The sequence below is a fragment of the Nomia melanderi genome, chromosome 2 (genome assembly GCF_051020985.1).
Source record: "Nomia melanderi isolate GNS246 chromosome 2, iyNomMela1, whole genome shotgun sequence".
NCBI classification, from domain to species: domain Eukaryota; kingdom Metazoa; phylum Arthropoda; class Insecta; order Hymenoptera; family Halictidae; genus Nomia; species Nomia melanderi.
The window spans coordinates 15,000,044-15,012,479 of record NC_135000.1 but is presented as its reverse complement, the minus strand read 5'-3'; the positions used below and the strand labels follow the sequence as shown (position 1 = coordinate 15,012,479).

Below are 12,436 nucleotides of genomic sequence, written 5' to 3'. Positions count from 1 at the left end.
CTCGTGGGTTTGTTTTATGCGAACGAAAATCGCGTAAATAGAGCCTGTCGGTACAATAGAAAACAAAATATTGAAGAGGAAAGCTGGTATAAGTTTCAGAAATACATATTTATTTCACATAGCTTAACAAAAAAATAATAATAACAAAATTTTAGGAAAACAAAGTATATTTTATTCGCTATTACTAAATTCAGATCGCGTAAAAACTACCGCGTAAATAATGTTCCAATTTATCGCGTAAAAAAGAGGCTCCCATGTAAAATGTCCGCGTAAATCGAAGGTCAGGTGTATTAGCCTTGTTTCTATATTCTGATGAACATGAAGTTGATGTCATACGGTTCCTGGTAACATAAGCTTTTCGTGTATGTTAATTTGGCAACTGACAATTAAGGGATATACAGTCTTAGGAAGAAACTCTTCCAAATATAGATATTTGTAAAAATTGGATCATATATATTTCAAATTACTATCTGGGAATCTGAATTATTGAGTTCCAATTTGACCAACCTCTGAATTGTCTCGATTGCGGAAAACAGCAATTCGGTTAATTGATCTCCTACTGTATACAATCGGCATTGTACATTTATTAAAAGCTATCATCAAGTTAACTAACATTTCCATTTTACATACTAATATATAGTTATATATAGTGCTCTTGGCGTTTAACAATTCAATTGAAATATTCATATTAACTTAATTTAACATATGCAGTCGTGAATAATAGGAGGAAAAAAGAATACTGCGACGAAGCAGTAAAAATTTCCGTTTAGTAATTTTGAAACGCAGTAACAACAAAGTTTCATTGAAAATAGTATTGGAATGATTTAATATTTTCCTTTTATGGCAATACAAACAAAAAGTGACGTGTTTCATACGACACGAAAACCCTGATACAAACTGATACTGCTGAATTTATTTATAGTATTAATAATCTCGTAATGATCAAATTTAAAGTTCAATTTAATCTTCTTCTTCGTAGATTACCAATTGTGTGTGTTTTATCATGTAATACATCTAGTGCACTGTGATTAAAGGTGTGCTATTAATGTAATCGAATTCCTATGAGATTGAATCAATTCGCGGTAGTCATGAAGATGGTATCACTTATGTGATTAACCTTGGAGAAACTCGTTTTCCGTAGAATATATTCTATTTCTTCGACAGATGTTTCAGTCACATCGAATACGTAATATGCTTGAATAATTTTAAAGCCATGTTAAAAATGATCCTCTTTTGCCTTGAGCCGATTTTTAGTAGGACAATTCTGTGGGAGACGGCCATATTTTCTTTGAAATGCATTTGATTAAGCATGTTAGCTTTATCATTCCTAGAGTTATTTGCATAACTACGCGAAAGTAAGAGGAGGAAAAATTATCTATTTAATTACTGTTGTACATTGTAATTAGTAATGACTATGTTGATGTTAAACGTGTTTGCCTTTGACACGATTGTATTTGTTTGTATTAAACTTGGATCAAAATGTTCGATAAATTTGTCCTTTTTAAAAATAAAATGATACAAAAAATTACTGACAGAATTTTGAACGATTAATATATATTAATTATTTTATTTTTTAGTAACTAATAAATAGTTTCTAGAGATTTTCATAAACGAATATAATTGTTAAAGTTATTTTTCTTCATCAAGCAATGTTTCTGAAACATTTAATTTTGAAAGATAAAATCAGATGTTCAATTTTGAAAAGTATGTACACCATTATGTATTGGAAAAAGTTCATGCGGGTTCTTAAATCAAAATTTAAACAATGAAACTCAATAGTGATATGGTAATTGAAATTGGACCTCGATTCATTTCTAACCAGAAAATCGCACGAACTTTTTTTGATACCTACATCATATAATTGCTATACAAACGGTTTCTTATAAAAATAATTCTATGAACTCTCCGAAATAAAGTAATATGTACTGATGTATCGATTTTAATGTAAAATGTGATGCATAAAATTCATAATCGTTCCAACTTCCTCTTGTAGGGTAATTTATCTTCCACTTTTTTGTAATTAAAAAATTCGAAGAAACAATTAAAAGTTCTTTCAACTTAATACATTATAGAATGTATTTTATTTCATTCTTACAAATTAGGTTTAACTTAACGATCACACAAGATACATAAAATAGTATATTCTTGAAGTACTCTTTATTATTACTGTAGTTTTAGCATGGTAAAATGAACGTTTGTTATTTTGTGAAACTCAGTAATAAGGAAGCTTACTTTTACACTTTGAGTGTCTCTTCCAAAAATGGGAGACGCACAATTTTACGTAAGACATCCATCTTTTAGAAATGAGATTCATTTACACAAGTAGTGACCATTTTTGTGTTCCTCTTGTATAAACTTTGAGTACAATCGTGGGACCTTATTTTTTAAACATAATGAATGTATATTATTCCATAATATTAAAAAATCATTACACTACAATTGAAAAATTTACGATTATTGAACTCCTATAACTTTATAATAGTCATACATTCTACCTGAGTTCGTTATGAAATAGGAAATTTCCATATTTTCGCTTTCCTTAATTCTCTATAATATTTCAACCTTCTATAACGGATGGGAAAACAAATATACTTTGTCATTTCGATAACTTTACGCTTGGCATTCAGAGTATTAAACATAAAAAGTTAATTAAGCTCTTTCACCATAGCACTTAAAAAAAAAACTGAAAAACAGGACTTAATCAGTTTTAACTAATGAACAGTTCAATTACCTTACAATTTCTGTATATTTTTCATTCAACGTTAATATATATGATTTAACCGTACGTGACTAATTTGCGGAACGTACGAACGTCGTCATCGGGCCATCGATAGGACATCCGCCATATTGAAAACGTTAGCTGGGTCCCTCACGTATTCCTACAACACTGGGACGTGTGCATAATAATATACGAGGAAACACCGGCGGATCCTCCTTCCTTATCCCACTTCCTGTCACTTTTGATTTTCCGTTTCTTTCTTACTGTTCCGTACATACCCGCGTCAGTGACGTCCTCCGCGAACAGCTTGTACAATTTGATAAAACAACGAAGGTTTCTTCTTTAAGGACCTTGACACAGGAGATCCCCCTCTTGCTGCGGTTCTCATGGACAGCGTGCATGATTCAAGGTATAAAAGATGCCACTCGTTCACGAGAGCAACGATTTGTCCGCGATATTCTCTCCAATGATGGCTATGCACCGTGATTTCCGTTGGTCTCTGACAAACTTCGTCCTCGTGACGCTTCTCGTCGCTTCCAGTGCGGCACGAGGTGAGAAATCGTTCGGCAAATGGGAACTGTGATTGGTGACTGAGTAGTGATTAATTGATGAGTAGTGTAAATTGTATTATTTAGAAGAGGCCCCAGTCGGCTATATTACACGATGCTGTTTAGAATTATTGTAATGATTGTGACTTAATGATCAAACTGTGAGTCTTTATGGAAATATGAAGTTTTATGAATTAGTTTACAAAAATTGTAATACCAAAAAAAAAAAATTTGTTAATTCTTTATTGAGAATTTCATTCCACCGCGTGCGTAAGATTTGTTATTTATTAATGGTGTATATTAATGGTTGATTGTTAAGTACTTTTCATTACTGGTACAGTACGCTGAACATGTTTTGTTATATACATGTCTTACGACTGTGCACAGTTGTATTCCTGTTTATTGCTAAAGTATATGACATATATGTCTGCGTAGAAAAATAAATAGCAAAATTTGGTTTCAAAATTTTTCGTAAGTGTGAAATAAATTTAAATGATACCTGTAAATTCAATTATTAAGTTCAAAGAATATTCGAAATGTATTATCGGGCTACTTTACTAACATGTGGCAATAATTTAATAATAACAATTGAATAATTTAAAAGTTATTTAATAATGGTATGGCAGTATTTCGGTGTATCACCTTTCGTATGTCATAACTCACTGTTTAGATTATGGCGCGCTGATTTTAATTATTCCAGTATCAACAATACTTATTTCATAATTGCATAGGTAGAGATCCTCCAGATTTAAAAACGCTACCATTTCTCTTGAACTTTCTCTTGAACTTGACCACCATTAAAAAATGTAGGTTGACTTCAAATAGTTGGACTTTATGAACTAAAATACAGTAAAAAAATGATATAGTTCAGTACTTTGTATCTTTAGAATGTTTCTTTGAAATTTATTTCTATTACGCCATTTCGTCTGGTCTTTATTCCAAAAAATAGAAATGTTCTATTATTTTTCCCCGATTTGTATACTTTGAACTCTTTCGCGCATCACATTATTTTCCCGTTTGGAATTATTTTCTTATACGCTGCGTTGTATACTACCTCTTTCCGGTTTTAAATGTTTAATTTTGGATAATGGAACCGTACTTACGTAAAAGATAAATTACATCACCGAAAGAAAAATAAAACAACCCCATGTAATAGTCTCAAGTATATCTACATTAAATGTTCTGATTTCATCTAGTATTATTGTTTTAGTTTAATTTGTGATGGTACACATTTAAACGATGCTGCACACTGCGAATATCAACTTTATTCATTGATTTTGTTTATTTTATTTATAAAGAGATCTGTGACAAATCGAAGTGTTCAGGACCTTTGACATACTACAAAGGTCTCAACTGTAAACCAGTGTATAAAAATACCAATGATTGCTGTCCCGAATCGTTTGACTGTAGCCATTTGAAAAATTTGTCTGAGAAAAAATGTTATGCAAATGGCAATGAATATAGCATTGGTGAATCGTTGAAGGATGAGGATGCAAATGCTTGCGATATAGGCTGCACTTGCGTAGAAGGGTACAATGGCGGGTGAGTATTTTTAATACAGGGATTAATTGTACAATTTACTCTATTGTTCCTAGAAAAATTAATTTGTGTTCGTTTAGATCCTGAAAACTAAAAGTTTAAAAAAGACGGTTACAATATGTATTCCTCTAGTTGCGTCACTTAAAAACAGCGTAAACATGTATCACATAATTTTGATAGAATTCATTATGCGCCAGAATGGTCGGACTCCCTAAACTTATGTGAGACAAAGTTTACAATTTCGCTTTGAATACGCGTTCAATTATATTTATATTGTAGAAATTTCTAAAATACGTATCTCTTTTATAAAGAATTTATATGATCTCAAACATTGTGGGGATATGTCACTCAGCAAATACTATCATTTACTACGGAAAATAGAAAGATTTCATTGAAAAATGTGGGTCTTATTTTGATACGTCTTGAGGAATGTATTTTATAACACATTATTTTATTGTTGTAAATAGACTGCCATACTTCTCGTGTGCGATAGTAGACTGTCCATTCTCGGAAATCGACGTTAGGGAAAATTGTTTTCATAAAAATACACCTGACACCTGCTGTGCAACATCGTTGGTTTGTTGTAAGTAAACTTATCGCAGTAAGTTTTATTCAAGAACAATATTAAGATTAAGAGACTTCAATAATAGAACAAAATTTTATTCGTTGTCAGAGTCCCAATAAATAATTATAGCATTGTATACAAGCACTTATAATTTAAAATTTATTTTTTCTGTTTTACATTTATTACACTTTTTACATATTCTAAATTATATCAATGGGGATATAGTAAAATCATATATTTATAATTTCCTTAAAATTAAGGCATTATTCCTCACGCTCGTTAATGACATCTAAAATCAAAGTAATATGTTATAAACATAATGATAACGACCATCGAATTATTTGGTTTGGTTGTTTAGTTACAATTGAACATGAAGTCCATCTGACGTTGATGAATTAATCGTTAGTATGTTTATCAACGAAATCGATTGATATTGACGTAATGTATTGTGTAATAAAACAATAATAGAAAATGTAGTAACAATTATACTGTTACTATAATAATGTAAAATATTACTATTTTATAACAGTGATTGGGTAATTTTCTACCAGGACATTCACAAATGCTTGAATCCAATCTTTTTGTTAATTTCTGATGATATTAGAACGATTAGAATTCGCATGTGAAATAACAAATAAACTTGATTATGAACTGTAGTGAAGGAAGGTGAAAAGAGGGCAACTTGTGAGGTTGATGGAAAAACTTATAAAGAAGGGGAATATTTCCAACCAAAATCTGATTCAGGATTGAATTGTTACTGCATGCCAAACTACAAAGGTACAATATTTATAACGTAAAACGTAAAGGAGTATCAGTAACTGTTTGCATAAAATTTCGTTCATCGAAATGCTTCTTCAATATAGTCGAATCAGCTTATTCACAAAAAATAAATTAGTTTAAATCTTTAAACAGTCGAATAACAATAATTGATAAATCATCATGTATGATGCATACAAAATTGTTAATTTGTTTACTGAATTTTTTATTTAATATATCTATGCGTATTTGTATCTTGTATATGTTCTATCGAGAAGAAGCAGTGTTTAAAAAAGTTTGAAAAAGTTTTCATTATCACTTCTAATATGGAGATTTTATGAGAAATCACATGATTAGGTGAAAACGTTGCACCTTTCTGCAAGAAACATCACTGCAGGCCTCTATTCCGAGGAGCCGATGATGTACGTCAAAATTGTGTGCCGGTCTTTTATGTCGGTCAAAATCCGCAAACCGACTGCAATATTGCCAGTAGATGTCGTAAGTTTTCAAAATAATTCTGTTGTTGAAATATTGTGAGATAGCAACCGTGAATCATTTGCAAAAGTAATCTCTTCTAATAAAATTTTCCCATTCTTGTAGAAAATGAAAATGACACTGTTATTAGTAATCACGATGCTAAAGCTGTCGTGGAAACAGGTACGTTTATTTTTATTAATTGTCATGATAATTAACAGTAGGTAACAAATCGAAAATATTCACTTGAGATCTCATACTTCTAACGACAAAGATAATGAACTCATTTTATCGTTTACTACATGAAAGTTTGTTATATTTCACCGAAGTCGAAATTTGAACATTTATTCACTAATAAACTCGTCACGTATCATTCTGTTTCATTAAGTAATTTAATCTAGCTCAACATTTTTTGTTTTACTATCTCTATACCGTTAACAAATTACAGTTTAAGTTAATAAACTTTTATTAATTATTAAGTTGGCTATAATGTCTTATTTCACTTTTTTAAGGAATTTTAAAGATACATTTGTATTTAATATGTTGAACATTATTGAACTATGCATTGCCGATTTTAAGTGGCAACTGTTTATCATCTATCAATGTAGTTATTTAAAATATCTTTTCGTTGATTACATTATGGACGACATTCAAAGGAAAAATGACTTAACTGTGAATAATAATGAGTAGTCAAAGTATTTACGATTATTATTTGCTGATTACACGAGAAACGTAGAAGAAGATATTTATCTAATACTGCACTTGTAATGTCATAAAGCTGTAATATACATTGAATTTTCGAATTACGTTAAATATCAAAAATTACTGAGCTGTCTACAAGATAGTTACCGAATTGGAATCTTGCACGTACAAGCTTCAATTTAGAACTATTTCAAAGTCTATAATGTATTCTAATCTGCCGGAATCTTATCCACAATTTAACTAGAACTATGTAGTGTTTGCTGTAGTATTACAAATCAAATTAGAGTCGTCTGGGTTTCGAAACTTTTTTTTCGAAGCTCGGATTCCAATGTGAGCAGTTTAATTTGTACCTAATATACTCACAACATATTCACATGTAATTCAAATGTTCTTGAGTACGTAAATGTACTAAGCTTTTACAGAGTTTTCACCTATCTTATTAAGAACCATAAATTCAATTACGAATTGAAATAGAGTACGAAAGGATGTGTAAGTCAGATAAGTGTCAGATATGAACAATAATTTCTCGCGATCAGTTGATTGTATTATTAATTTATCATCATGTGCGTGTACGAGGATATTAATTCTTATAGTTTCCTAAACTTACAGACGAGAGTAAAATGTGTCGATTTGGTAATCTAACGATGTACATTGGAGACGAACTGAACCAGGATACTGGGTACGATTCCCGGTGCGTGAAATGCGTATGCGAAGTTCCACCGTTTCCAACCTGTATGCATCGCGATGATGGAGAATGTGCTCCCCCGTCACTTCCTGGTACTAATTTGGATTAATATCCACTGGCTATTACACATTTTAACTTTATCAGAAGGAACGTTACATGCCTTTGGAAAAAGAAACGACGAAGAATATTTGTGATCTAGGCAGCTCAGATACAGTTTAGTTACCAAATTAGCTACTATTGTATTTTGATGCAAAGAATAATATCGTATTTATGTTTTAATTTCTTCATTTTTTAAATTTAAATAGTATTTTGTTATATAATATAAACAAAATGTTACTGACAATTTTAGTGTATAATAAAGCATTTTCATGTATAATTTGTACCAATTTCTTTCGTCTGTTCATGTCACAGTAGATCTCGTACGGACTATCAAAAGTTACTTGGGCATTAGCGATGTTCAGTTGAGTGCATACTTATAGCAAACAGTACCTTAACACACACTTATCGAACTGCTTTCCGTTATGCTGCTGACTCTCGATCAACGTTCTTCTGGTATTTTTACTCTAAGAACTGTCCAAGACTGTGAACGTGAGTAGTTCTATGCAGTGTTCAATACAAACAGCTGAAAGTAGGTACGGAGAGGATTACTCTCCGGAGGGGTGAAGACCCTAAAGAGCACACCCCTGTTTTGCGGAAACGGAAATGTAAGCGGAACACAATGCGACATTGTGTAAGAAATACTATAGTGTGCTAAGGGGACACCACTGACTAGTATTTACAATACGTATATTTTTCTGTTAATCTTCACAAAGTCGCGTGTTCCGCGTACAGAGGCAAGCATTCGCTCATACGAGTATAACTACAAGAATACACGGAGTCCTCACTATCGTCCCTTTTTGAAGAGCTTCGATCCTTTGCGTATCAATTTCGCTTTGAATACTTTGAGTTATTACAAACATCCTTATTCTCATCTGTTTATCCCTTGTTGCAACTCCAATATCTGCAGGCCCTTGGCAAGTATCGACGGCGTTGATGAAGGACCCCGCGTCTGCACAGTGTCATTGTTCACGCCAATTGACCGTCCGTATTTTCCTGATTCTCAAGATATTATTTATTACATAAAACGAAATCAACATCAATGAACTCCGCGGACTGGAAATTTCAACTTAGTAAGAAATGTGGAGCGAGTGTACGCCTTCCCATGTCTCTGCGCGCTTTTAATTTGTGTGCAGTTGACCAAGATGTGAGTCATATTTTCCGCGCACCATGTCTGTATTGACTATTTTTAGGCTGTTTTCACACTACGATTCCTGAGCATAAGATAAAGTGGTTACCTTTGTTTCTTTTAATCGAATGTCCAGTTTTTTATGCTCGATTTCGATAGATTAGCGTATTCCGAGTATAAAAATATCAACATGCATTTGTCCCAAAATTGACCGTTGCTGAGATATTTGACTTTCTTCATGAAGCATGTTCGAAATGTCGGACATCTGCAGCTATGAAACGTTGTGGTCTTTGAACTGTTGCGTCCTTCACGCGCCTTATTGTTGCAGCGTCTACCGTAGTACACGCTGCGATAATTCGTTGCTTCATATCTTCCGGAGTTGTTGGTGTATCTCGATAGTCAATATTTTTCAATAATCTCCACAAGAAAAAATTTAGGGGTGTTAAATCTGGACTTCGTGCTGACCAGCAAATAGTGCGTCCGCGTCTTATCATCAATTGGGAATATTTCATCAAGTATACATCTTACCCTTCGCGCGTAGTGTGTTGGATATCTATCTGTTACCACGACATTCCGAACATGCTTCATGACGGAAGTCAAATATCATAGCAATACTAAGTTTTAAGAGAAATGTATCTTAGTATTTTTGTACATAGAATATGCTAATCTACCGAAATGGAGCATAAAAAATTATACATTCCGTTAAAAAAAGCACAGGTGACCGCTATATATCCTCTACGCCTCCACTTGCAAAAATAAAATTTATACCATATTCTGTAGTTTCTCAAACCCTACAATTTTTATCGGTAACATTTTATCGTATTAGTTGAAATAACCGATATTTAAGTGGACAAAGTTTGTGAGACACACTGTATATACGGGGAAATACCGGCGAAACTTTCTTCCCTTTCCGCATCCTGTTATTTGTCAATCTTTCGTTTGTTTTTTACTTTTTCCACACGTGCAACGGAACACATACAATGAAGGTTTCCTTGTGGAATACCTTGGCACAGGAGATGCCCAACTCGTGGTGTCTCTCGGAGATAGGGTTCATGATTCAAGTTATAAAAGAAGCGACACGGTCACGAGACCAGGGATTTGTCAGCATTGTTCTCCCCGGTGATGACCATGCACCGTGATTTCCATTGGATTTTGTCAAACTTTGTCTTTAGTATGCTTCTCGTCATTTTCAGCGTGGCAGAAGGTGAGAAACTGCTCGGTAAATGGAAACTGTCGCTGTTGATTGAATAGTGATCAATTGACAATTAGTGTAAATTGAATAATTCGTAGGCTTCGTTCGGTTATATTATACGAGGCTGTTTAGAATTATTGTAATAATTGTGATGATATAATACTTCCAATGATATAATGATATAATACTTCCAACATCATAAAGCAGTAATATACATCAAATTTTCAATTTATCTTAGACATCGAAACTTACTGAGCTATCTACAAGATAGTTACCAAATTGGAATCTTGTATGTACAAGCTTCAAGTTAGAACTATTTCGAAGTCTAGAATACATTCTATTCTGTGGGAATCTTATCCAGAATTTAACTAGAACTATGTACTATTTACTGTAGTATTATACATGAAATTAGAGTCGTCTGAATTTCGAAACAAACGTAGACAATGCAGAGTAACGATTACACTTACAACATATTCGCATGTAATTCAACTATTCTTAAGTACTTAAATGGACTAAGTTCTTACAGAGTTTCTACCTGTTTTATTAAGAACTATACATTGAATTACTGATTGAACAGAGTGCAAAAAAAATGTCTAGTCAGATAATTGTCAAGTATGAACAATAATTTCCTGCGATCAATTAATTTTATTATTAACTAAATGATCACCATATGTATGCGTGAGAATATTAGTTCTTGTATTTTCCTAAACTTACAGACGAGAGAAAAATGTATTGATTTGGTAATCTGACGATACATATTGGAGACGAAGTGAACCAAAATACAACGTACGATTCCTATTGCGTGAAATGCATATGCGAAGTCCCACCGTTTCCGACTTGCAGAGGCTACACAGAGAGCAAATGTGTCATCCTAACACCAGATTTACTAAACTCGACGATTTGACGGAAAATAAGTTTTCTAAACGTTATTGGATTACAAGTTAAGTCGATTTTGATTCGAGCAGTTACATGAATGCGCATTGTAATTCTTTGGTTTTAAAGTTATAATTTTCACGATTCATAAATACAACTTAACAATCTGTTCAATAGTTTTAATGATTGTATTAAAATGAATATACCTTGTCATTTTAAAATTACAATGACGTTGAACTTTGACGTCTGAGATTATAAAAGTTTAAGTTAATTAATACTAAAACTACCGAGCAGTTAAATTGAGTTTTTAAAATTCCTGTATAGAAACTCCAAGTTCCATTTATTGTGACTGTAATTGGTTTACAATTCAGTTTGCATATTGCTAAATCAATTTCTTTAATAATTCCTCAGAGAAGCAACTGTTATCTTTTTAAATATTGCAAAAAGAAGAAATCAGGAATGGGTCATTTTGTCCTGTCCGGTAGTTTTAGTGTTAATTACTTAATTTTATTCGTCACTTTGCTATGCAAAATGAAATAAATCAGCGAGATGCCAATATAATGCGATTTCAAAGTCACACGGTCCTATAGAAGTTTAAACATACTTAGTGTTTTTGGAATTTACTTATGAGACCCATTGGATAGACACATTTTAATTTTACCAGAAGTAGGAATATTCGTTTCTTTTCCATAGGCATATATTTTTTATTTAGGCAGCTCAGCTATAGTTTAGTTAACAAATTGGATAATATTGTAGATGCAAATAATAATATTAGAATTATTTTTTAGCTGCTTAATTTTTCAAATTTTAAAAGTGTTTTCTTATATAGTTTAAATATACAATTATTTAGTATTTTATTGCAAGATAAAATATTTTCGTGTGTTGATAGTTTATATCATTGTTTTCATTGTATTTAATACTTATATGCATTGTCTCCAATATTATTTATCAATTAATAGTCCTTTCTTACTTGTAATACAATTATTCAATACAATTTCATGTCTACATAGCTGTAGTATGTTCTTGAAAATCAAATTTCACAGGATTTTGTCAAAAATTATGAAGTGTCGGATTAAAAAAACGATTAATTATTAAAGTTAACGGTATTTAAATGTGTAAACTAAATGTTTATGAACATCTTATATTGAATTTTATATT

At 32.0% G+C, this 12,436-nt stretch overlaps 2 protein-coding genes across 2 annotated transcripts in view; both read left to right on the top strand.

Annotated features, from left to right (window-relative positions):
• LOC116431104 (uncharacterized) overlaps nucleotides 1-12,436 on the top strand; it is a 297,657-nt gene that overhangs the window by 178,800 nt on the left and 106,421 nt on the right. The window lies entirely within an intron of this gene.
• LOC116431101 (uncharacterized) lies at nucleotides 3,101-8,364 on the top strand. Its single transcript, XM_031986079.2, has 7 exons — nucleotides 3,101-3,270; nucleotides 4,566-4,809; nucleotides 5,274-5,389; nucleotides 6,029-6,148; nucleotides 6,485-6,625; nucleotides 6,728-6,784; nucleotides 7,913-8,364. Exons 1-7 carry the CDS (start codon nucleotides 3,138-3,140, stop codon nucleotides 8,095-8,097), a joined length of 996 nt encoding a protein of 331 aa, XP_031841939.1. The 5' UTR covers nucleotides 3,101-3,137; the 3' UTR covers nucleotides 8,098-8,364.

Excerpts from the sequence above, each read along its gene's own strand:
- LOC116431101 (XM_031986079.2), top strand. The coding sequence starts at position 3,138 with ATGCCACTCGTTCACGAGAGCAACGATTTGTCCGCGATATTCTCTCCA. Across the intron at positions 4,810-5,273 it reads GTAGAAGGGTACAATGGCGG|ACTGCCATACTTCTCGTGTG; the intron begins GTGAGTATTTTT and ends TGTTGTAAATAG. Across the intron at positions 6,149-6,484 it reads CTGCATGCCAAACTACAAAG|GTGAAAACGTTGCACCTTTC; the intron begins GTACAATATTTA and ends TCACATGATTAG.